Raw genomic sequence first — 24,552 nt, forward strand, 5'->3', positions numbered from 1 at the left:
CCTCCCCAATCCCACACTCAGCTGGGGGTTGTTTGCAGGGTCTCTGCTCGGTTACCCATCCCTGCACCCGCAGGGCTGATTGGATAAAACAGCCCAGTTTTTTTTGGGATTCAGGGCGCTGGAACACGAAGCCCTTTGAGCTCCCTCCCACCCCAAACCCTTCCCCGGTAGCTCTCATCTCCCGGGGGGAGGCAAAGCCCAACCCAAACATTCCAGCCGGGCACGACGCACCCCCACGCTGGGGCTGAGCCCCCGCAAACTCAGCGCACGCACCGTGGTGGGCGTGTCCTCGTGGTGGGCGTGTCCCCGCGATGGGCGTGTCCCTGGGCGTGCCCGGCGGGGCGGGGCGGGGCGGGGCGGGGCGGGCGGGCGGTGCATTGTGCGCGGCGGCGGCGGCGGGGCCGGGCCGGGGCCATGGAGCGCTGGACCGGCCGCGTCGCGCTGGTCACCGGCGCCTCCGTGGGCATCGGCGCGGCCGTGGCGAGGGCGCTGGTGCAGCACGGCATGAAGGTGGTGGGCTGCGCCCGCAGCGTCGACAAGATCGAGGTACCGGCACCGGGGAGGGCACCGGGGCGGGGGCGACTCCCCCGCGAGGCCGCGCCGGCGGCGGGGCCGCTCCCCGGGTCACCCTCGCCGTGTCCCCGCCGGGGTGATGCCGAAATCCCCCTTTCCGGCAATCCCCTCCCTCCATCCCCCCCGCCCTCCATCCCCGCCCTGCCCCGGGCTCTCTCTCCCGGAGCCCCCGGCCCCGACGGGAGGGTGGGAGTTGCCCGAGCGAGGAGCGCGTTCAATTTTGGAGTGTTTGGTTTTTGTTTTTGTTTTTTTTTGAGACGCTTCTTATCGTGGTTAAAAATAACACCTGCCCGGCCGGCCCCGGGAACGGGAACGGGCTGCGCGCGTTTGGGGCTTCCAGCCCTTCGGCTGTTTGGGAGACGGGATATTTTTGTGATTTAATGATAAAACAGAGTTTCAGCCTTTTGGGTCCTTAACGTGTGGCTCGCCCCGACGAGGAACATCGTCAAAAACCTCACGGCGTTGGCTTGAAAATAAAGATGCTTAAAAGAAGTGTTTTCTCTCGATCCTTCTCGTATTGGGTGCGTTTTGTCGGCTCTGCCTTGCCGTGGCACGAGATAAGGCTTATTTGCTATTTAAGAAGTTTCCACTAAGGTAGGAAATAAGTTGTAGTCAGCTTAAATATTGCCGTGCTGGTTGTTTGGTGCCCAGGGATGCAGAGGAGATCTGTACAACATCCAGGGCTTGTGTTTCCTTAGCCAAGGTGATAAGGATTCACCCTGACTGCGCCAAGAATAAATTGTCCAAAATTCACGGGAACCAAGGCTTGGCATTGGTGGTGTTGCTGAGTGGGGTTGAGTAAAGGAATGCTTGGAAGAAACAGGACTTTTCCCCCGTTTTTCACTGCGGATCAGAAAGATGCCACTTGCAGAGAGAACACACCAACGTGACTTATTGAACTGTCCTTTGGGGCTTTGCTTCTAATTTTGGACTTCCCAGCTTTTTGCTGCTGTGGTTTGCAGGGAAAGCTGAGCTCTCCAAAGGCTCTCCCACGTGCAGCTGACGGTGTTTAATGTGCTTCTGCAGCCTGGGAGGCTCTTGGAGCCCCACGGTCCCTGGCAAAGGATGCTGTAAAGGATGTTGTTGTTTCCCGTTCCCCTCCAAAAAAGACAACAAAGTTGTTTCCAATGTTGCTGTTTCCAGTAGTTCCTTTTCCTTGGGTTTTGTTTTGGAATCTTTTCACTTGGTAAAGAAATCAGTGAAACTTGGTGTTTTCCTTCGGTGCTGCAGAAGAGTTTCCTTCCTTTCTGAACCTCTTCTGGCCAAAACACAGCATGGATTTAGGAATGGGAGTTCCTGTAAAGGCTTTGCCTTTCTGTTGGCTCTGCAGTGGGTGCAGCCACGCTTGGGTCAGTGATTTCTGGGGTTGCAGGGGGTGCACAAGTGCTGAGCAGTGCTGGGGCTGCTCACACCTCCCAGCCCTCTTGTCGTGCTTCAGAAACACGTGTTCCCAGGGCAGCTGATGTTTGTCCCTGTTTCCTCCCTCTTCCCTGGGCCCGAGGTGTGTCTGCAGTGTGCTGTCATTTGTTTTGGTGGGTGTCTGGACTGTGTCTTGCTCCGTTGCTATTCTGGGTTTATTTATTGTGAAGCATGTTTCCTTAACGAGGAAGAAAATCCCAGAAGTGCTGCCTGCTTGGGAAAGGGAAGGTGGTGGAGCGGGAGGTGACCCAGGGTCACTCTGGGAATGGGTCCATCACCTCGGCCTGGCTGCCAGGGATGCTGTGTCAGCACAGATGGGGCTTTGTACCAGCTCCATGCTTCAAATGAGAGCTGAGCTTTCCTCCAGGTGCTTCACCTTGGGCCCTTCCTTTAAAAAAACAAGAAAAAAGGAAGATATTCAGTCTTAGGACTGTCGAGCTGCCGCCGAGGGTTGGGATTTTTGGCTGTTGGAAGCCACGTCAAGGAGCAGGAGCTGGTGTTGGGTGTGGGATGACCGTGCTGTGGCTGGCACTGTGGGTGATGCCAGACCCCATCCCTGGAGCTGCTGCAGGGCTCCTGCCTGTTGGATGCTCCGGGCAGGAGAAGGAGATGGGAAGGGCTGTGCCGTCAGCGCCCCGTGAGCGTGTTCTCACCTTGGCTGGTGGCTGCATCACCAGAGCCATCCACAACCTCCACTCCTCTGCTCTCCCTGGCTCCTGGTTTCCCGAGTCACTGTTGGTCGGGAGCAGGAGGATGGCATCCCTGCAGGAATCCTTGCTGGGGATCCCAGGAATGCTCTGATTTGGGAAGCACAGCTGGGATGTAAAGGGCAGGATGAGGTTGCAGTGCTGGAGTCTGGGGCTGGAAAGTGGTGATGGAGGGACAAGAGGAGAGGAATATGAAGGAGCTGAGGAGTTGGGGTTGCCAGAGCATCATGGCCATAGTTCATGGAATCATGGAATGGTTTAGGTTGGAAGGAACTTTAAAACTCATCCCATTCCCCCCCTGCCATGGGCAGGGACACCTTCCACTATCCCAGGTTGCTCCAAGCCCTGTCCAGCCTGCCTTGGACACTTCCAGGGATGGGGCAGCCACAGCTGCTCTGGGCAACAAAGTGACTGCAGGACAAATCTTGTTGCTGTTTTAAAACTGAATAATTTGCTAAATACCACCATGGATGATGTTGAACATGATGATGTTCAGAGGAGCAAACCAGGAAAAATATATTGAGGCAGCTTGAAATGGAAAGGGGGCAGAGAGTAGGGTTTAAACCCAGGAATGCAATCCTGACTTTGTAGCAGAAAAGCATCTGTTTTCATCAGTGTTCTGCACGAGTCACCAGTTTTAAGGTGAAGTGGCTGGAACTCCTCTGTGTTGTGGTTTTATAGCCCACAGTAAACTGGTGACTGAAAGAGCAGGTTGTCTCGTGGAAATTTTAGCTCGGGCAATAAACACTGTGTCAAGATTTCTTAATCTCTTGGAAAATCAGATAAGGGCTTGAGGCAAGATAACAAAGGAATTGCAAAGTTGCGGGTTTGGCACTAAACCTGTGTCGAGACCCCAGTGCTCTTTATTTGACTTTTGAAATAAGAACGTTAATGCTTAAAAAACCCTGCAGAAGTATCCTTTTTTCCCTTGCAGTGGCTGGATTTGCAGTGCTGTCCCTCCCTTGCTCCCAGGCAGCCTCCTGTCCCCCCCTCAGGCAGCTTTTTCGAGCGGAGGCTCTTCCTGCGGGTCACCCGACGGTGACTTTTAATAGTCAGACATCGAGGAATGAAATATAATTAAAAATGGCTTTATTTTACTTTTGCATGCCAGGAGGTAATTCAGGTTGAAGGCTTGTTTTAAATGCCAAGCCTGGAGGTACTAACAGCTGTCAAGGACTTTTTGGCGTGTGCTCGCTGAGCGTTTCCTGCTCCTCAGACACGGCCACGGGTTCCAAGTCAGGAGCTTTAATGAGGCAGCCAAGCGTTTTTAGCAGCCTGCAAGGCCAGGCTTTTGGGGGAAACTGCTCCCTGGGAGCTGATCACCTTCACAGGGACCCACTTTGCTGGTCACTGGGGTCTCCAGTGCTCGGGGAGACTCCTTATGATTTACAGCCACTCCATCCTGCAGCCAGAAGGCAGAGGATCCCTCTGATGGCTTCACTTCCAGGCTCCTCAACTTTCTTCCTCCCAGTGTTTTCCAGAAGTTTATGTTTAGTGTCTGACTTCTTGCAGCAGCACAGATAAGGGAGAGTTTCTACATGCGTGGGACAAAATGTTCTCCCCCCACAGCTGGCAGCCCCCTTTTTTGCTCTTTTATTCCATGTGATCTGTAAATTTTATTTCACAGGATTTTTCCCAGGGATGGGGGAAGACTTGGGAGGGTTTGTGGTAAAAGCAGATGTGGTAAAGGCACATGGGTATGCCATGGGTTTTCTCTTGGAGTGCAGGGAGGTACAAGGCAGGGAGCTGTTTCCAAAGGGTTTGCAGTTGATGATAATTTTTTTATAATTAAAATCAATGTATTTTTATATTTGTAGAGAATGGCAAAAGTGCTGGCAGGAGCTCTCCCTCCAGCTCCAGTGTCAGAGCCCTGGATCCATAGCATGGCCAGGGCTGTCACTGATGGGAGATGCTCCAGCTGGGACAGTCCCACCCACCTGCTTCATTTCAGGCAGCACCTGATGCTGCCACACCAGAAATCATCCAGCAGCTCGTTCATTCCTTGGATACCTTGCTCCAGCATGGCCAGGGACATCATGGATGTCGTGCTCCAAAGGAAACCCATCTTTTCCTCCCTTTGTTGGAGTGTGCAGAGCAGGGCCGTGCAGGGAGCAATAAATGTGGTTTAAAATGCAAGGTGTAGCCAATTCATTCCAATGCATTTGTGACAGGTATTGATCAAAGGTAACATTTATAACCAGGGAGGGCTTTGCCAAGGTTAGATCTTGCTCAGGAAACAGCCTCTGATAAGCTGAGCTGTTGATTGCAGGTTGGAGCAGCCCAGTCTCTGAAGGGGTCAGTGCTCTCTTCCCTAAGCGCCAGGGCCCTGTGGGGTGAGGAAGGAGCTGAGTCTTCCTCGTGGGATCTGAGCATCCTGAGCAGCCATCTGGGGGCTCTCTGGCCACCTCCACCCAGCACTGCCCAGGCTAAAGGTGCAAGGGAGGCTCTCCACCCCTTCCATGCTCCAAGCAGTTAATTAACAGCTGCTTGTTTCATAGTAGGTGAATGTGGATTTAATCACTTGCATGGTTTAGAGGTCACCTGGTGACATTTTGGCCTCCCCCTGTGGGTGTCCCTGCAGTGCTGGGTGTCCCTGGTGGGGTCTGTCCCTCTGCCCCACAGCCAGGGATGGGTTTTCATGGGGTGTTCCCAAAACCACAGGTTTCACCTCTCTTAAGGCAGGAGGAGCAGCTTCAGGCAGGGTATTCCCAAGGCATGGTCCCTGTGTAATAAATGACCTTCAGAATCTCCTTGGCCTCTGGAAGGGCTTGTTTTGTGTTTGACAAGGCCTTGCCTCAGGGATGGTGGGTACTCAAGGCCTCTCAGGTGCTTTTATTGCCACTTGTCCCTGACCAGATCCTTTTCTGATAAACAGGAGAGATCCCATAATTGCAGTCTTGAGTGGTGGGAACAAATGCTCTGCTGTCCCCATGGTTTTCCTGAGGCATGAGGGGGAAGAGCTGGTTTTAAACCAGGTTAGAACACCCCCTTTCTCCCCCAAAATGTGCTTTAAGAAGGTCTTATTGCAGCAGCCCCCCCTTCTCTGCTCCTCTGTTCCACTGGGCTTTGCAGCAGAGCAGCAATACCAGGGCATGTCGTGCTCACAGCCCTAAACATAAATAACTGAGGCTTTCCTGGGATTTTGGAGATGGGATGGGCTGGGGTGTGTGTTCTGCTGTGTAACGAGGCAGACCTGGGAGCTGTCCCGTGCCTGTTTCCCTGTGTAAAACCTGGCAGCTGCTCTGGGAAGGTGGGAGGGTTGTCTGGGAGCAGCATTGGACATGGAGGGGCTGTGTTTTGGATTTATGGAGAATGTCCTGGAGCAGGGAGGTCTGAAAGGAGCTGGCACAGCATTGGGGAGAAAATATGATGGAGAAAATAATGGGTCTCGTTAATAGTTGAAGCTCTGCAGAGAGCAGTGGCTGTGCTGAAGTGGAGCTCTCACCCTCATCCTGCCAGTGCCCACCTGGGAAGTGTTCCCGGTGATTTCCTGGCTGGCAATACCATCGTTGGCCCTGCTCAGCCCCGGGTGGGTTCGTGCCCACCCTGGGTCTGTAAAATGGGGGCAGAGGACCCGTGGTCTTGCTCCTGCAGCCAGACCTTGCTCCCCGTTGGGCTCTGGCAGCTCAGCACAGCTCTGCCCAGCTAAGCCGGGGATTAGCCCCGGCGCGCCCGTGAGCGGCGTTGGCGTTGGGGCAGATGTTTAATCACAGCCCCTGCAGCTGGGTGGCCCTGGAAGTGCCAATCCCAGAGGCTGCTCTGCTCCCACGCGGGGCTGGGACATGTGGGAGCCCCCGTGGTGCCCATCTGTGGGTCCTAAATCTGGGCTGGGTCAAAATTCAGGACCCATCATCTGGATTTTGGTGCCGGGGCGCTCCGGGGGCTGGAAGGGGAAGGCCCCCCGTGCCCCTCCCGGCGTGAGTTAATCTGCCTGTTCAGAGAGGATTCCTCGGGATTACAGGGGCGGGCGGGAGCGATGGGACACGGCGATGCTCCCGCGGGGATGGTGCTGGGAGAGCGGGAAAAGTCCCGGCTCTGCCAGCTCTGGAGCAGGGCCAGGGCCACGCCGAGGGGTGTTGAGAGGAGAAGAGGCCAATCTCGTGCTCTGACGTCGGGGACCTGCTGTTCTGGTACTGCTGGTACAACTCTGGGGTGACAGCCGTGGTCACACCGAGGGGAGGGCTTGGTCCTGCTCCGTGGGTCTTCCTGGGACCCCGAGCTCGGAGCTCAGCAGTGGGCTGTCATCTGCTGCTGCTTCATCAGGATACTGGGACTGGGAAGGGGTGAGTCCCCCAGTGATCTGGGAATGAGTCCTGGGAGCACACCTCAGGGGTGCTCCCAAGCCTTCCTCACCCTGTGTGGTGACAGGCTCGATTCTGTTTGTTATTCAGGGTGGGCATGGGCTGGTTTCCTGATATACTCAATTACAGACGTTATTTAGGGTGGGCATGGGCTGGTCCCACCTTGGACCTTCACACCTTGGATCTTCAGGGTATGGCTGGTTTCCACAGACCTCTGACCACACCTCGGACGCGTCGCCGGGCACCTCAGACCTTCCCTGCTGCGAGATCAGGTGGAGCCTGGCTTGATTTAATTCCACCAGATCATCTTCCCCGGCTCCCCGTGTGTGGGGATGACACACACGAGGCACGTGCCGAGATCTGAGGGTGTCAGGCTGGAGCTCTGCCCTCCCAGCCGAGTGTTTGGGGTTGCCTTGGCAATCCGGGCGCTGCTCCAAGGGCGGGTGGAGCACCAGGACAGCGGCTCCAGCCTCAGCCAGAGCTCTGGGGCTGCCTGAGGATGCCAGGGAAGGGTCCACATGCTGGGTTAGGTGGGAACCTGCGTTGTGCAGGCTGGGGCTGGGGCTGAGGAGCAGCCAGGCTCCTGTGGGGCCGGGTTTAGGACAGTGGCACCTCAGAGGGAGGCAGAGATATTGCTCTAATGAGCTGTCATCGGGCAGCAGCGTCTCCTCCTCCCCCACGCCAGCCTGTGGTGACGTGATCTGAGCAAGCAGGGAAGAAATAAAAGGTGCCTCCAGCCTTGCCATGAGTAAGGAGGGGTTGTGTGAGTGCCTTGAGGCAGCAGGGACCTCCAGGCAGTGCCAGCGGGGCGGGCGGGCTCGTGTGTGGCATTGGAAATTGAAAATTAAGTGAGCTGGGGAAAACATAATCTTGGGTGTTTAACTACTGAGAAAGGGCTTGGAAAAGAGCAGTGTGAGTCTGGAGCAGCGTGGGAGGGCAGTCAGCAGCTCTGGGAATGGGTGACTGCTCAACTGGACCCTGTTTAGCAGGAGTCTGGCTCCAGTGCCTGGGAAGAAGGGTGAAGTGATATTTATCCTTGGATCATATGTGGGCCAAAAGTACCCACAGCTCTAGGAGGGGGCTCAGTGTGGTTATCTCCATTTTCCAGTGGGGACACAGCTCTGGATCTTGCCCACAGGGCACTGTGGAAATAAACCCCAGTCTAGTGCTTTATTCACTGTACGTCTCTTCCTCTATTATGCTGTTGTACTGTTATTAAATCTTAATTAAAAGAAGCTTCAAACTTGCCAATCAGTGAAATGAAAGGGTTTGTAAGCCTCCAGTTTTCTTCCACAGCTGTGATGCTGTTCATTAGGATTTTTCTCCTTCATTTCCTATGGATAGCACAAGTAATTGGGGTGACTTAGGTGCTTTTCCAGTTGGTTTCTTGGTGCAGTTCTGTATTTGAGCACAAGCTCTATCAGTAGGACTCAAGCACCTGTGATGAATGGCAGGTTAGATTAAAAATTACCTAATGGTTTCTCCTGGCTTTAATCTCTCTGAACTAAACATGTCTGAAGTTAATGGGATGGTTTGCCAAATAAAGCCCTACGTGGCTCTTGTCTTTTTTTCCTCCCCTTAAGAGTCCCTTTACATTTTTATATCAATTAGTTTTGTAAAACTGTTTTATCAAGACTGATTGTAGATGCAAGGCACTGTGCCCATTTCAAGTGTCATATGCACAAAGAGCATTAACCCCTTCTGGGGAGAACTGATGGAGCCTCAACGTACCAAAACCATCCCAGGAATGCAAGGCATCCTTTCAGACTGGGTAGCACATCAGAATTGAGGGGTTGCAGTGGATGGCTCCAGGTTAAATGTTTTAACATCTATTTCTTCTTTATGTTGCATTATCCCAGTTTGTACCAGCAGCAGCAGCTCCTGGCTGTCCATTCCCAAGCATCCAGTGATAATGGTGTGGGACAGAGACACTGGAAGTGTCCAAGGCCAGGTTGGGCAGGGCTTGGAGCAACCTGGTCTAGTGGGAGATGTCCCTGCCCATGGCAGGGGGGTGGAACTGGATGGTCTTTAAGGTCCCTTCCCACCCAACCCATTCTGTGGTTCTGTGCTTAGGTTTTATTTCAGACTTTCATCTCCAGCCACTGAAGGCTCAGTGTACTGTGCTGGTGTTGCATTATGTGGTGACTCTCACATTGTTTTTGAAATGTGGAAAACCAGCTTTTTTTTCTTTCCTCCCTGTGCGTGGTGTGCTCAAAGTGAAATGAGAATTAATTGAGTGACTTAACGGATGCTCTGAAAAAAAAACCCCTGCAAGCTCCGTGACTCAGAGAGTTGCTTTTCCTAAGTCTCTTGAAAACTTGCCTGCAGTTGATGTTTCTTTGAAGAGCCCGTGGTGATGACTCTTTATCTCTGGATGGTTGAAGCACGTTCAGCCCCCTTGGATGTCAGTGGTGTTCAGCACTTGGTTTTCAAAGAGAATTTGTTAACACAAGTGCAGCCTGAGAGATGAAAGGAGCCGTGTTGAGTCTCGTTCGAGACACCAGACAGGAAAAGAAGGATCTCGAGAGATACTTGATTTCTCTGGTCAGCTGTGGCAGAGAAGCCTTTCTCTGAGGGGGAAAGACCTTTCTCTTGATGCATCTGGAGACTGACTGGGAAAACAGGATGGGCAGCTCCAGCACCACAGTGCTGTCCAGAGCACACAGGATGGGTCAGGTTGGAGGGGACAACAGTGGTACAACCCCCCTGCTCAGGCAGGGGCATCCTAGAGCACATTGCACCCCTTCTTCCATCTGCCCCTTCATCTGGGCTGCAGCCTGTGGGCAGTGGGATGGAGAGAGCCCACTTAATTATCATTACAGTGATTCTTCCCATAACCTTGGTGCCAGGGAAGTGACTGAGGGACCCTTTGCCCATTTTTCCCTCTTTTATCTTTGCAGGAGCAAGGCCCCATCCCTGGAGTGGTTTAGCACCTTCCAGCAGCCCTTCCTACTGCTTTTAATTCTCTAAGTGCTGCTTTTGCAGATTTTTTCCCCCCAGCTGGTTTTTTTCAAGCGTGTACTCTTGATCTTTGAAAGGAATATATTTTTTTTTTTACCATTATCAGCACAAAATCAACAACACTGCGTGTACAGCAAAGTGCAGCCAGCCCCGGGGGGGCACAGAGAGGTAGGATTCAGTCCCTGGGGCACCTTTGTTCGGGCAGAGATATTGTCTAGCTCAGCCTGAGCAGAGCTCTCCGGGGATCCTGATGCTGCTGGGATGGATCGATCTCCAGCTGAACTCGGCGTGTCCGTCCCCTTCTCGCTTGGTGCTGTGAGAGCAATAATAATCATTCTTGTGTTACTGCAGTGCCTCCCCTGAGCTGATAGTCAGAAAGGAGAGTGGAGTCTGGACCAGAGCTGTGGAGCTGGGCTGGTTTTTGGCTTGTGGCCCTTGGAAGGTGTGGGTTCCTGGAAAAGGCAAAGTGGAACAACTTTAAACTCACTGCTCAGGGCCTTGGCCCAGCTCTGGGGTGGGCTCAGCTATTGGGAAACACTGAAAATCATTTACCAAACAGAGTAATTAAAATGAACACTCGGGGCACAGAGAGAGGTTTGGAGCTCCTGGAGTCTCTGTCCCTGTCCTGAGCAGGCACAGCTCCCAGCCCGGAGCTGTTCCACAGCCACCTTCATGTGCAATCACTGTCTGGGGTCCTCTGCTTCCAGCCAGGAGATTCCTGTGCTGGGCCTCGCTCCTCCTTTTATGAAAGGCAGTGAATCGCAGTCCTTGGAATGCGGAGAGGAGCTGGGAGGAGTGGGAAAGCCGCCTGTGGCAGGGGCAGAGCTTTATTGCACCCGCTGCAATGTCACGTCGGCCACAGCGCCGTGGGCGACGGCGTTCGAGTGATTTGGTGGACGTTCGTAGCCAGAGTCCATCTCTCCGCGGGAGCCAGACATCATGTGGCTCTGGCCCGGCGCTGGGAGCTGTCACTGTCGCTGGTGTGACACATCAGGGATGAGATGCTGCTTCTCATTAGCATCAGGGGGTAAAGGGCATCCTGCGGAGCATGTGGGGCGGTGGCTGCAGCGCCGTTAACGCGGGCGGGCAGCAGCAGCTCTTGCCTTTCCCCTGCTTTATATCACCCAGTCTGATAAGAGATCGGGACGTTTGGAGGAACTGTTGGAAATGGCTAATGAGGAATTGCCAGGTGTGGGATTGCCACATCCCTAGTCCGTGCAGCAGCCCCGCAGAGCTGCAGCCCGGTGCCACGGCAGGATTTGTCTGTGTTTTGCCAGCACTGTTCACCTTGAGCTGTGCTGCCTGGGGTGATGGACGAGCACTGAGGGTGTCCTCGAGCTCAGTAACGTGAAGGCTGAAGCGCTCAGCCTCTCGTGGGTATCGATATTTCCTCTTTCTTAATGAGCACCACGGTGGTTCTCCCCTGGCACCTGCTTCTAATCCCGGCTCACGCAAAGCCGGCCGTGGTTTGTCAGCCCTGAGGTGTGTTTTATAGGGAATGGCTGGACAAGCTGCTCCACGAGGAGAGGAGGCTGATGGCTGTTTTCTTCCTTCCTTTCTCTTCCCTAGAAACTGGCAGCTGAGTGCCAGAGCGCTGGCTACCCGGGGACCCTCATCCCGTACAAGTGTGACCTCTCCAACGAAGAGGAGATCCTGTCCATGTTCTCGGCCATCAAGACCCTCCACCAGGGGGTCGATGTTTGCATCAACAACGCGGGGCTGGCCCGCCCCGAGCCCCTGCTCTCGGGGAAGACGGAGGGCTGGCGGACCATGATAGACGTGAGTAGTGCCCCTGAGGGAGGGGGAGCTGGGCCAGAGTTCTGTTTCTTCTGGTACTGTTGTCCCGTCTACTCATTCTACGTGTGCAGAGCTGAGCATCTGCTTCCCAGCCTGCTCTGACATGGCCTGGGTCTGCTGCTTGGGAAGTGGAAAGCCATCCTGCCCTGCTGAGCCACACGCCTTCACCCTGGAGTGTGGAAACACTCAGTACCTTCAGTACCTCAGCTCACTGGCTTTCTAGAGGGTGATGAGCCTCACTCTTTTTTTCTTCCATAAAACAGGAAATCGAATGCCAAGTGCTGGCTTTTGTAGCTAATCCTGTTAGTTGTAGCAGTGGGTTGTAAAATGGGCAGATTCTTTTTGGCTTAAAAAGCCGTAACGCTTTTTGTCTTTATAGCCTAATTTTCTGCCCATAATCTGGTTAGAGCTGGATGTGAGCGAGGCCGTTTCATGTGCCAAAGAGGGAGTTGTGCAAATGGTCCATCCCATTTACAAGCAGCACCTCTCCCTGGGTCTTCCTGTCCTGAGGTGCTGCTGGGCATCTTTTTGGGACTTCACTGTTTTTTGTCATTATGGGGTGGCCCTTTTCTGCACAAACCAGTGGCAGCCACAGGGGCTGTGGGACCCCGGGGCAGTTTGTGTGTCCTTGCAATGGCCCTTCCTGCAGCTCTGGCCAGTGAGGTGCTGAACCAGGAGCTTTTCACAGAGGTGATTTCCCCTCCTGTGCCACCTACTCCTGTGCACGAAAGCATCATCCTCACAGGTGCAGGAGTGGAACTCAGGGCTCTGAGTGATCCTTGTGGCACCCTCAGCAGCTCTGAGAGCTTGTCCTAGTGAAGGGAAGGACATGTCTGTTGGAAAAGCAGCTTAGAGCTGTGGGCTCAGGGCCACTCTTTCTGACACCGGAGCTGGCAGGATCTGTCAGCTCCCGGGGGCTGTTCCTCCAGCAGCAGCCTCGGGGGCTGTGCAGAGCAGAACACAGAGGCACTTTGAGGCCTCGGGCTCCTGCTGCCGGGGCAAGAGCTGCCATATCCTGGCTAATTAAGTTCTTGTTAGGATTTTGGCCGGGCTGCCGGCCGCTGTGACCGCAGCCAAAGCAAGCTCAGCTCAGCTTTGTCTGCCCAGCCAGGCTTTTGTGGGCTGCCCAGCCCGGGTCACTGCACAGCCGCATCTCCCGGGCCCCGGTTGCCATGGAGTCTTTAAAGAAAATTAAGTGAAGTGTAGCTGAGGCTGAGCTGGAGTTTAGGAGGGCACTGCCTGGCGCTGTCTCGCGGCGAGCCGGGTTTGGGGGTCGCCTGTGCCTTATAAACTCCTCGTGCTGGTTGCTGTGACCGTGTGTGGGTGTCTCTGTGGGTGCTGCGTGTCCCCCCCGTGCTCCTTTGTCTTTGTTCTTCTCACCTTTTGTTCTCTGTCAGGTGGGCAGGCTGGGGGGACTCGTGGCTTTTCCCAGCTGAAGGCCCTTCCTCTCCCTGTGCTCCCTTCCCTGGACTGCTGGGGTGGGAGAGCTCCCTTTATCTCACCTTCCACCTCTCTTGGGGAGAAAGATTTTGGAATGGGGATTGTCCTGTGTGAGACACTTCAGTGTTGGTGTTTATGGTGGCTCCAAGTTTGGGAGACTGGGGGATCCCCCTCCTTGTGGGTGATGGATGGGGTGGTGGCCCCACAAGGGCAGCCTTAGGAAAGCAGGCTGGGAGTGTGTTTTATTCCCAGAGGTGATCTGTACAGCTCCATCCGCTCTCATTGCTTGGCAAAAACGCTGTTGTAGCACTGGGAGCAGCCTGAGACACCCAAGATTTCTTCCTTCACTGGCAGATATTTTCCTCTCACCACCCTCCCAGCAGCTGGTGGGTTTGTTGTGTAATGGAATAACCCCTTTAATGCAAAGGTGAGGCCCTGGGGAGCTCCAAACGCTTCACCCACCTCAGCCTGGGCAGCCTGACAGGCCTGGGCTTTGCTTTTGGTCCTGCTGGTGAGTGGGAGGAAGAGCTCAGGGTAATTCCTTTCGTTGTGTGCCCCCGTTTTGTGGCTGCAACTTCCCTGCTTGGAAATCTCTCTCTCCTGGCTGTGCAGGCACTGGAGTGGCAGCACTTTGGGGAGGGGTGTGCAGTGACAGTGGGGTTTGGGGAGGGGTGTGTGGTGGGTTTGGGGGGGATGTGCAGTGACAACTCTCCCTGCTGTGCCACGCCAGCCCCAGGGAAACTCTCTCCAGGCCCATTCCTCTCAGAGGGTTGGGATGGGGGAAGGCTGCCAGCACCTTTCACGGGCCACTGGGCTTTGCAGAGCTATGTGGGAGCAGGGAGGCTTCTTGCAAAGGTTCCTTGGAGAAAGGTGTTAGAGAGCAGCAGGGTTTGAGGTGCCTTTGGAGAGTTCCAGTGTACTTCTGGGCTGCAAGATGGGAAAAGTTTCTGAGCAGCCATCAATCTATCGATTTAAGAGGCATTAGGGCCTTAAATTAAAGGCATTTTTTCTTTTTGGTAAATTGATTTTTGTTTCCATGCATTTTTTATGAGCTTTGAGGCTCTCTCTCCTTCCAAGCTCCCCTCTCAGTATCCCTATTCTTGCTGTACATCTACAGTCAAACCCATGTTATCATTTGCTTATTCCTCTTCTTTTTTAATGTTCCACTTCCTTGTTGTCTGGTGTTTATTCCCAAGGGGGGAGCTGCAGGGGTCTGATGTGAGGAGCTGTGGATGTGTTGCTTTACAGCAGCACAGAGCCCAGCGTTGCCAGCCAGGAAATCCAGTGTGGGAGCAGGAGGGAACGTGCTACCTCAGGCAGGTTCTGAGCCCATCACCTCTTGGTTCACAGTTTCCCCCATTTTCTCACTTGTTGGTGAGATTGTGTTTGACTTGAGGCCGGAGCAAAGTCCTCCAGCCAGCCCTGATCTGCACAGGGGGGGCTGGGGCTGGGTGCTGTGCACCCACGGGCTCCAGGCTCTGGGATTTGAGCAGCTCCTTCACGTTTTACCTACTGACCTTTACAGCCAGGAACTCAGGCTGAACTTTTCATTTGCACTGTTCAGGGCACAAAGCACTGCAGCACATCCTCTCGCTCCTCTAGACACTAAATGAGTTTGATTCTTCTTGGCATTATTCATTGGTCATACAGGCTCTGCTATTCTTGCTTTTATAAACCATCTGTGCAGAGATATGTTCTCCTTAACCTGCCTTTCCAGATGTGCTTTGGAGCCGGGATACTCATTTTGATGCCTTAGAAAAGGCTGACTTTGTGGGAAGTGAAATGCTCAGCACTTCTAGGAATGGGATCTTTTATGTCCTTCCAGCCTGGCAATGGGAACTCATTAATTACTAGAAAATGTGGCATTGTTGTTTCTGTCACATGAGCACACGGGGCTGTCCCAGGCTTGCTGTCTGGGGCAGGGTGCAGGTGTGTTGGCCAGCCCTGCTAAGGGACCTTTGAACTTTTCCTACTTAAAATAGGAACGAGGCAGAAAAATGTCTTGTGTGGGCATTGGTAACAACAGCCTGGAGGTGGTACAGCCCTAAGACCTGCTCATTTTCCGGGCGTGCTTTTAGCTTCCCGAGCTCCTGTTCCATGTTTTGAAATGGGATTTCAGTGCAGAATCCAGTGGGAAAAGGCAGGGAGGCAGTCCCAGCTCAGCTGCTTTCCAGCCAGTTGTTCTGTTGTACCGTGGTGTTTTATCACACGGGCTCGGGGCTTTCCTATGTGGCTCTTGATTAGTACCTTACTTTGCCAGTCACTGTCAAACTGTTGTACCTCTGCCCACGAGGGGAATCGCTGCTCAGTGAGTCGGGGCTGGAGCCGGGGCTCAGGCTTTGGGCTGATGTTACCCTCTAGTGGCCTGTGGAGATGGAATCGGGGAGTCCCAAAGCCTGCACACGCCCTGCCTGCTCTGGGCTTTGCTCCAGTGCTGAGGGGCCACTTCTGCTGCCAGTCTGCCCTGTTTGTTCCTTGCACAGCCCAGGTGAGCTCCCCACCACCAGGTCAGGGCTGTGTCTCTGCAGCTCCAGGCACAGGCTGAGCTGTCTGGCAGTGACTCTGTGCTTGACCAGAGTGCACTTGGATGAGGGTGACGACTCTCCTTGTGTTGCCTGGGTACTCCCACGGGCAGATAAACAGGCTATTTATGTGTGGCCAAGACAAAACCCACAAGCATGGCCTCTTGTAATGAGTGGGAAATAACGACCAAGACAAAAGCAGTGACCAGGAGATCCTCCAGCTGCCCCTGCTCCTCTTTGTGTGCTGCTCAGTAATTGCATCTCTCAACCCCAGCCCTTTCTGCCTCTCACTTTCTGGTCTCCACACTACTGTTCCCCTCTTACCTGTCCTTTTGTGCTAGCAAGCCTAGTTACTCTGCCTCACTCTTGTTTATAAGTTTCCCAGAGATGATCTCCAGCCCCCTCCCATATCTGTCCCTCTCTGTCCACATGGCCTTGTTCCTGCTACAAACCCGTTTGTAGTGGCACCTGCCTTCTGATTCATCAGAACTTGAGTTCTTCCTGGGTCTTTCATTCACAGCAGTGTGTTTAAACTCGTCTGGCCTGCTCATTTAGTTGGCAAAGTGACACACTGTTAGGTAGGACCTGCCAGGCTGTCCTGCCTTGGGATGGTCACATCCTTTCTGGAGGCCTTCAGCAGACACTTTCAGCCACTCTTCCAAATCTAAACCACTGTGAGCTTAAGCAATCAGCACTGCTGCTGAGACTCCTGCTCATCAGTCTTGCACGTACCTCTGGGTCCTTTGTATTCCAGCTGGGAGAATTCCCTTATCTGTCTTCCTGGAGGCTTTGACTCTGTGTTTTATGGTCAGGGAACGCTCAAGGCAGCTGTGCATTAGTGGTGGCACGTTGTGGAGGTGACAGGGCCGAGTTTAACTGAGCCACAGTGTGCTTGTCCAGACAGCAAGAGCCTGGAAAGCTCTGGATCCTGTGGTACAGGACTGGATAAACTGCCATGCCCTTGCTTCTGATCCACTTAGGGCTGAGGCAGATGTCAACAGGGTGACAGGTTGGTGGCTTTCCCATGCACAGGGTGACCTGCCCACTCTGGCTCTCCCCGTGGCACGAGGTGATCTCTGGCTTTGTCTGTGCCCAGGAAGGTCTTTGCTGGCGGTGCCTCCGAGCGCCTGGCGCTCTGACAGCCAAGATCTGGGGATTTCCTCATTAGCTAACTGACCTAATTACCTGCTGTCAGTGCCCTGCCAGCTGCCCAGACACCCGTGTGCTCAGTGCTGGACAGAACAACCGGCTTTGTCTCCTGGGCAGTGCTGCCTGTGAGGAGAGGGGGGTTTGCTCTGCCTTAGTTTGGGCTCTACCCTCACACCCCTAAAATGATCAAGTCCATTTATTTCTGGCAGAGGCTGGGACTGTCTGACAGAATGGGGTATCTGTGCTCCCCTACCCCCTCTGACCCAGCTCATGATGTGGGGTGTGTGTATGTGAATTCCCCTCTGCTGGTGTTCCTGCTGGGAATTGCCCTGGGAGAGGGACTGGAACCTGCACCCCTGGCTTCGGGCATGAGAGGGACAAGTCATGGAGTGCCAGGCAGGGCTGCTGGGCTTCATTTCTTCTTGTTTCCTCACCCCTCAGGTCAATGTGTTGGCTGTGAGCATCTGCACCCGAGAGGCCTACCAGTCCATGAAAGAGAGAAACATTGATGATGGGCATATAATTAACATTAACAGGTAAGTGAGGGGGGATGTGGGATCAGCCACAGGGGTTTCCTCCTCTTCCCTGCGTCGTAGAGAGGATTAAGCACTGGAGCTTCAACCTTGGAGTGAGCTGATGGTGCCCAAGGAGGGGTTTTCCAAGGATTGTGATGGTTGATTTTTCAAACCACTCTTTTAGTCTTTGCTGGTCTAAAGCAGGAAAGACCAAAGCAGGGAGTAAAGGGTGATGTCAACCCCTTGTGGTGGTGCAGGGCTGAAGATTGAAACTTCTCAACCAGCTCCAGAAGGCAGCCATGTGGAGAGGAGCCCGTTGGGGGGTGTGTTCCCTGTGGGAAGGGAATTCCTCCCGTAGCCACCACGTCACCCTCTCTGCATGTTCATGAGGGTGGTTTGAGTATCCTGGTGGGACACTGCTTTCCTCCCAGCTCTCAGCACCTTCCTTTCTGCTCTCTCCCCAGCATGAATGGCCACAGTGTCGTGCCACAGTCCGTGGTGCACTTTTACAGTGCCACCAAGTACGCGGTGACAGCCCTCACGGAGGGGCTGAGGCAGGAGCTGCGGGAGGCAAAGACTCATATACGAGCTACAGTGAGTACTGGGGGCAGGCTCTGGGGGTTTTCCCTTTGGAAAAGAGGCAAGGGGATGCAAAAACAGTCCTCAGCACACTGGGAATGTTCAAAAAGTCCTGTGGCCAACTGTCCCGGGCTGCCTCTCTTTCCCAGGCAGAGTTTGGGGCTCAGAAGGCACAGCTGCGTCCAGGGAGAAACTCTTTGGGAGCATAAAGGGGGCATTGAAGAAGCTTTTTGGGTGCACAAAATGTGGGCAGTTGCTTGTCAGGGAGTGATGGGGGGGGTCACATCAACAGAGGGGGGCAGTCAGGCTGGGCTGCTTGCTCTCAGTCAGAGATTTTCCATGTTTTCCTTTGCTTCTCTGTCCCTCCGGGGTGTGGAGAGGGAAGTACCCACCAGCACTTCCCCAGAGGTACCTGCCACAACAACCATTAAGGCAAAGTCCGCTCACTTCAACTATTCCCCTAAAACATGAGTAGGAAAGGAGAATAGCAGAAAAAGAGATGAGGGGTTTTTTTGGCTTTTTCAGTGCTAAAAAGTTTTATCTCCCTTTTTTTTTAATTGTTTTACTGAAGGGCAATTACAAATCCTATTAGGATGTGCTCTGCTTTTTTCCAGTGTATATCTCCAGGACTGGTGGAAACGGGATTTGCTTTTAAACTCCATGATAATGACCCCGAGAGAGCTGCTGCAACCTATGAGAGCATTCGGGTAGGACTTGGAGAACTGGACACGGAGGGAAGTGGCTCTGATTATAGTTGAACAGTCTCTCTCCTGGCTAATGCTTCCACAGAGTGCCCAGTTCTTTCCAGGATGCCCTCAGCACTCCCAAAGTCTCAGCCCTCAAACCTCAGATTTTGCACTGGTATTTACACACCGTGTAGGTTTTCATTTGGGTTCGGTTTCCAACTCCCTATATTCTTCCTTTTATTTTGATGTTTCTGTAAACAAGTATCAGTCAGCTTTGACATTTTGCAGGCTATGATTTCTTTGTTGCAGAGAAGATGTAACAAGCAAACGTTCCTGCTCGGGGAGAAATATAAGAGCGTGTTGTCTTGCAGGTGGCACAGGATTTCTTGTGCTTCTCTGGGAATTTTTGATAAGGATGGCAATACCTGACCTGGCAGAATTACCGTGCCAGCAGTAAAACTACTCACAGCAACTGAAGAATTATCAGCACCAGATATGTCCTTTGTTAAATCTTGAATGGATTACTTTTTTCCTGCTTGCTTGCATCTTTCTGACATGCCCCAGTGACACTGTCGAGACTCATTATTGATGGTTAGGAGAGGGGTGATCTTGTGGTTAACTTCCTGCAGTGCCCTTTGACTGAGAATCCCTTTGCTGTCTTTGCAGTGTCTCAAAGCTGAAGATATGGCCAATGCTGTCATCTATGTCCTCAGTGCCCCCCCTCATGTACAGGTAGGCTGGGGCTGGGCTGGGGCAGGGGCTGAGGGTGGAGGGGGGCGAGGGCTGCCCTGACATTTGCTGATCAGCCACTGTATCAGCTCTGAGCTTAGTGAGCCTGGGCTGGGGATTAGTGGGGATCACGTTTGTTTACACTTCCCTTATGGCAGCTCTGGGATTGCACTGCCCAGGCTCTGGGATTGCACTGCCTGGACTGGTCGCATCCCTGCAGATCCAGCAAAGGCTGAGCTGACTCTGTTGTTTCCCCCAGAGGGTGGTTGGGCACTGCCCAGGCTCCCCAGGGGAGTGGTCACAGCCCCAAGGCTGCCAGAGCTCCAGGAGTGTTTGGACAGTGCTCCCGGGGACAGGATGGGATTTTTGGGGTGTCTGGGCAGGGGCAGGAGCTGGGCTGGGTGATCCCTGTGGGTCCCTTCCAGCTCAGGGCATTCTGTGATTCTGTGACTGCAGAGGAGGACTGTGCAAGACAGAAGGAATGTGAGGGATATGGGCACGTTCTGCCCTTTTGGATGGTGCCATCTGAGGTTTGCTGAGAGTCTCGAGTTGTGCCAGTCGCCAAATGACGCCTTGGGCCCGATCCTGCCGAGTGCTGAGCACCTCCCCGAGGGTGTGTGAGATGCTTGTGCTGCCTCAGGGACTCCCTCCTGTGGAACAAGAAATAGGTGACCAGCTCTGAGCTGGAGGCAGGGGGAGGCAGGAGCCGTGTCAGTGCTTCCCCTGTGCAACACGAAAGCTCCTGTTGTGAAAGCAGACTTTGATCACGAGAGGCTGAACAGCCCCTCGTGTGGACTCTGCTCCTTGGGGCAAGACGTGGCCGTCTTGACACTGGATCCGTGGGGATGACTGGCCTTGTTGTCCTAAAGAGATAAAAGGTCCTGCCTGTGGCTGAAAGATAAAAGGTCCTGCCTGTGGCTGCTGGAGCAGTGCTGCTGCTTGGCCCTCTGGGATCAGGGCCCAGCCGAGGATGTGACCCGTGACACTTGGCAGCCGGTGTCACCTCTCCTGGGCACGTCTGAGCTTTTATCCCTCCTGCTAAAGGCACAGCAGGCACATTTCACTTCTGCTTCTTTCTCTGCAGTGCAGCACTTCCCGTGGGCTCCAGTAAAACCCTGCGTTGTCTTTTCCAGATCGGGGATATACAGATGAGGCCCACGGAGCAGATCTCGTAGCAGGAGCAGAGGCCCTCGGGCAGCACAGTGCATCCACTCCACTTCGGACCCTCTGGCAATCCAGGGTGTCAAAGGCTGGCTGGCAACGTTTTAATCAAGTACCAAGGATCATGTTTGAAGAATTGTTTTTCTCTCCCTCTCTCTGAGCTGGTGCTGGTGCTGAGCCAGTTTGAAAAAAAAAAACAAACAAGCAACAACAAGTAGTGGGTCTCTTTTCTCCCCCACTCCTTTGTGAAACTGCTTAAGAGTAAAATGTATTTGATGATAATGCAGGGAAGTGGTTTGTGGAAGATTGTTGTCTCCAGGCTGGTTTATTCTTCCTTTTGCTTTCTTTTCAAGGTTTGTTTGATCTTAGTTGCTGATGCTGTGTCTGGACCTATGTGAAGTGGCACAAGATGTTTGCCAGCTTCAGTGTGCTTAGGGTTTGAGATTTTCAGTGGATGTCATACATGAATCCATCTAATATTTGGGTTTATTTTCATCAGGTTGATTACTGATGGTGATGATGCATGTGGTGTTTTCTATTTCTTTTGTATTCCACTGCCCTAAACCCAGCATACAACCTTCCCCACCTCCCCCAGCCCTCCTTTCCCGTTCACATGGATCATGCCTGCCAAGTTTGGGGAAGTATAAATGTGTGTGCTTGATATTTCTCTTTTTTTCTAGGTAGGTAAATAGTTGGAGGAAAAGTACCTGTACTTGTGCAGGTTAGAACGATAATCTCAGTGGCATAGTTACAGTAAGAGTGAGTTGTTTGGTATTTTTAATAAAAACTAAACGTGTGCTGTCTTGTGATCACCTCCACCCGTGGTATCATCTCCCAGCACTCTCGATGTTTTGTATGTGATATTTGCATGCATTGACACTTTTCTGGAAACGTGGATCAGTCTTAGAAAGATGTCTGGTGCTGCTGAAATGCTGGTGCTGAGGAGCTGGAAGTTTGTCGGGAGTTTGTTTATGAGGAGAGATACAAACTCGGAGAGAGAGAGAGTGAAATGAACCGTGCTGAAGGTGTCTGAGACAAAGAGAGACTTGTAGGGGTGTTTGCCTACAAAGCAGCAGGTGAAAGGGCTGGGTCAGACCTCGTGTTAGTGCTACACTGGTGCAGCCCCAGTGTTTTGCTCTGGGTTTACTCTACTTGAGAGAGGAGAGAATGGGCCTCAAAGCAGACATGTGCAGAGCTGGAGGGCACTGGAGTTGTCTCGAGACTCTTTGCAGTGTGGTCTGTGTGTGTCCAACTTCCTCTGGAGCTGTTGGACACGTTGCCTTAAGATTTCAGATCCGCTCCTGCTGGACTCTGTGCAGTGTTTCTGAGGGCAAATGTTGGCTCAGGTGGAGCTGGGATGGTCAGTTGGTCGGAGCAGAGGATTGGAGAGCCTGAGAAATTTGGGTTTGGATGGTTTGGCTCACACCAGGAGAGCTCTGGGAGTCCATCTGTGTCACCCCACCGTCAGGGAGGCCAGAACTGGGCCACTACAACATGAGTTCAACTCCCTGCACAGCCTCGGGCAAGTCACTTTTACCTCTCTGCCTCAGTTTCCCCATCTGTAAAATGGGGATAATAATACTTACCTACCTCACAGGGGTGTTGTGAGGACTCACAAGCTTTTGTAAAGCACTTTGACCACAAGAAGCGCTGTGTAAGTGCTGAGTGTTGTATGAAGTATTATTATTAATGAAACCTTGTGATACCTAGAATTTCCTTGTGCCAAAGGTGAGCAGCTGTAGAAGGATACAAGGAGAAAACTGGCAAAATGTTCCTTCTTAATGGCAAAACAAAGGCAATTTGCCCCACCCTTTTTTTTTTTTCCCTGTTTATCAACCCATGCCCATGGTGTGTTCTGTCCATTCCTCATTCCTTTCTACTGACAAGTGCACAGAGCCTCCTCTCTGGATTTGGCTTTTTAATTTACCGTGAGTGAAATTCTTGCACAGCTTTAGTGCACTGCCCTCCTCCAGCTTGTTGAGGCCGTGGCTTTGTGTGGGTTCTCTGCACAGAGCAAATCCAGCAGGTGCTCTGTGCAGTGCGTGCCATCTTTTTTTAAGAGAAAGGAGTTAAACTAGGAGTTGGAGGCCAAAAAAAAAAAAAAAAAGAAAAAAAATTTGAGAAATTTGGAACTTCTGAGAAGGGAAAAAAAAAACTAAGCAGGGATGTGGTGAAACATTGAATTGGTGGCAGCAACTGCGTGCAAAGTTCAGCAGATGTTGAAATGCGTGGCTGAGGAGGGACCTAACTTATCTCCCTGGAAAAGGGGGATTTGGAGAGAATTGCTCAAGAAGGGACAGTTTGGGATATTGCTCCCTGCAAACACAACCTGGCTGCCCTGCAGCCCTGGAAGTTGTTTGGTTTGGTTTGTTTTTTTTTTTTTTCCGCCCCTCCTCGAGAACATTTGTAACATTTGCAAGTCTTGAAACTGTGCCCAGTATGTTTTTCCACTTCAAGTGTGTTTCCAGGGGATGATTCCTGCTGCCCGTTCACCCCCCCCATGAAGCGCAGCCCGCGGAGGGCTTGGTGCGGGTTGTTTGGCCTCGTGGAACCTGGTGGCACCTCCAGCCACCTCCCTGGGATGAGATGGGACACGACCCTGAGGCATTTGAAACCCCCAAACGGGAGGATCAACTGTGTAATTTATCAGTAGGTTTCTAATTGTGAGCTGTAAAATAAAGAATAAAAAGAGAGGCACACTGTGGCTCGTTGTGTGTTCTGTCATTTTTGTGTTAAAAGCGTAACAGCCTTTTTACTGTTCCCAGCTAAACCTCTGTTTGGTGACAAATTCAAACAGAAATGTTGTGGTTGTTTATGGGAAAAAACATAATTACTTTCTAGAGCAGAACAGCATCCGGGTGTCTCACAGATAACCTGTGGAGGCTGGACTTGCCTGTCCCTGTTCAAATGGAGCCACAACTCCAGAGGGGCTCCCTGAACTCCCCAGGTGGGCTGGGTTTGGCTAAACTATGCACGGGTGGGCTGGGTTTGGCTAAACTATGCAAGGGATGAGCCCGGGATCAGGAATGGGGGAAAACCCGGACGGGATTAGGGCCAGAATTGTCACTGGTAACTGAAGGCATTTTGTTCCCCTGTCCCCTTTCAGGTTGACCAAGCACAGAGGCCATTCCTGAGCTCAGCTTTGCAGTCACTGAAATACAAAGTTTTTGGAGATAAGTAAGGAATAGCTGAATTATTTTCCTATTAAAAGTGCTGTACCTCAGGCAAATGTGACCTGGCAGATATATGAGCTCAGCCCACGTATACATATATATCTATATATAGATGTAGATATATAGTCTTAACTCTCATTTTTTTGGGGAGAAGAACCATGAACACAGTTGGCTCTGGTAACCAGCAGTAAAACATGATTCTACTTAAGATCTCTGAACCTGTTAAAGAAATCTGATGATGGTTTTGACACCTGGAGTAACTTAATGCTTCAGACTAATGAAATAGAAAAGGACCGAAACGCTTTTGCTTCTCTCTGCAAACTCCTTTTAGAACAATGCTGTTGTGGTTTGTCCCCCATGACCCATGGGGATAAACTCCTGCAAGCCCCAAATCCATGGCTGTGCCGACCTGATGCCCATTTGCCCCCCCTTGGCTCCCCAGTGATGCAATTAAACACGGATGCAGCATTTTGGGGTGAAAGCTGCAGATTCAGGTGGCGGACCCCCGAGCCCGTTCTCCCCGCGGCCACAGCACCTGCCGCCATCCCCGAGACACCCAAGAGGTGCCTTTTGGGGACAGTTCTCACGCTCCGGGGGTTCCCCATCCAGCCCGAGCCCTTGGGGAGCGGGGTCACGGAGAAGCCCCCTCTGGGGGGTCACCGCCCTTCACACGCTCATTTCGCCGCTCATATTAAAACCACCCCCGCTAGACCATGGCCAGTCCCTTCCCTGTTTCCCCAGCGTTTAGGGGAACCGCGATTAAGCGGTTTTAAAGCTGTTTCGTGGTTAATTAAGCTCCTGTTAATTAGCTGGGGGGGATCGCGGCCTATTCCCCTCCTC

At 52.7% G+C, this 24,552-nt stretch overlaps 1 protein-coding gene across 1 annotated transcript; it reads left to right on the forward strand.

Moving 5' to 3' along the window:
- The first annotated feature begins 379 nt into the window (after positions 1-379).
- On the forward strand, positions 380-23,243 carry DHRS11 (dehydrogenase/reductase 11). Its single transcript, XM_064678075.1, has 7 exons — positions 380-546; positions 11,531-11,740; positions 17,311-17,405; positions 17,849-17,978; positions 18,578-18,670; positions 19,316-19,381; positions 20,512-23,243. Exons 1-7 carry the CDS (start codon positions 415-417, stop codon positions 20,551-20,553), a joined length of 768 nt encoding a protein of 255 aa, XP_064534145.1. The 5' UTR covers positions 380-414; the 3' UTR covers positions 20,554-23,243.
- The last annotated feature ends 1,309 nt before the right edge of the window (positions 23,244-24,552 follow it).

Source organism: Pseudopipra pipra, chromosome 21, assembly GCF_036250125.1.
Source record: "Pseudopipra pipra isolate bDixPip1 chromosome 21, bDixPip1.hap1, whole genome shotgun sequence".
Taxonomy (NCBI): domain Eukaryota; kingdom Metazoa; phylum Chordata; class Aves; order Passeriformes; family Pipridae; genus Pseudopipra; species Pseudopipra pipra.

Coding starts and splice junctions, on each gene's coding strand:
- DHRS11 (XM_064678075.1), top strand. CDS start 415: ATGGAGCGCTGGACCGGCCGCGTCGCGCTGGTCACCGGCGCCTCCGTG. Junction 547..11,530: donor GCAGCGTCGACAAGATCGAG/GTACCGGCACCG, acceptor TCTCTTCCCTAG/AAACTGGCAGCTGAGTGCCA. Junction 18,671..19,315: donor CAACCTATGAGAGCATTCGG/GTAGGACTTGGA, acceptor CTGTCTTTGCAG/TGTCTCAAAGCTGAAGATAT.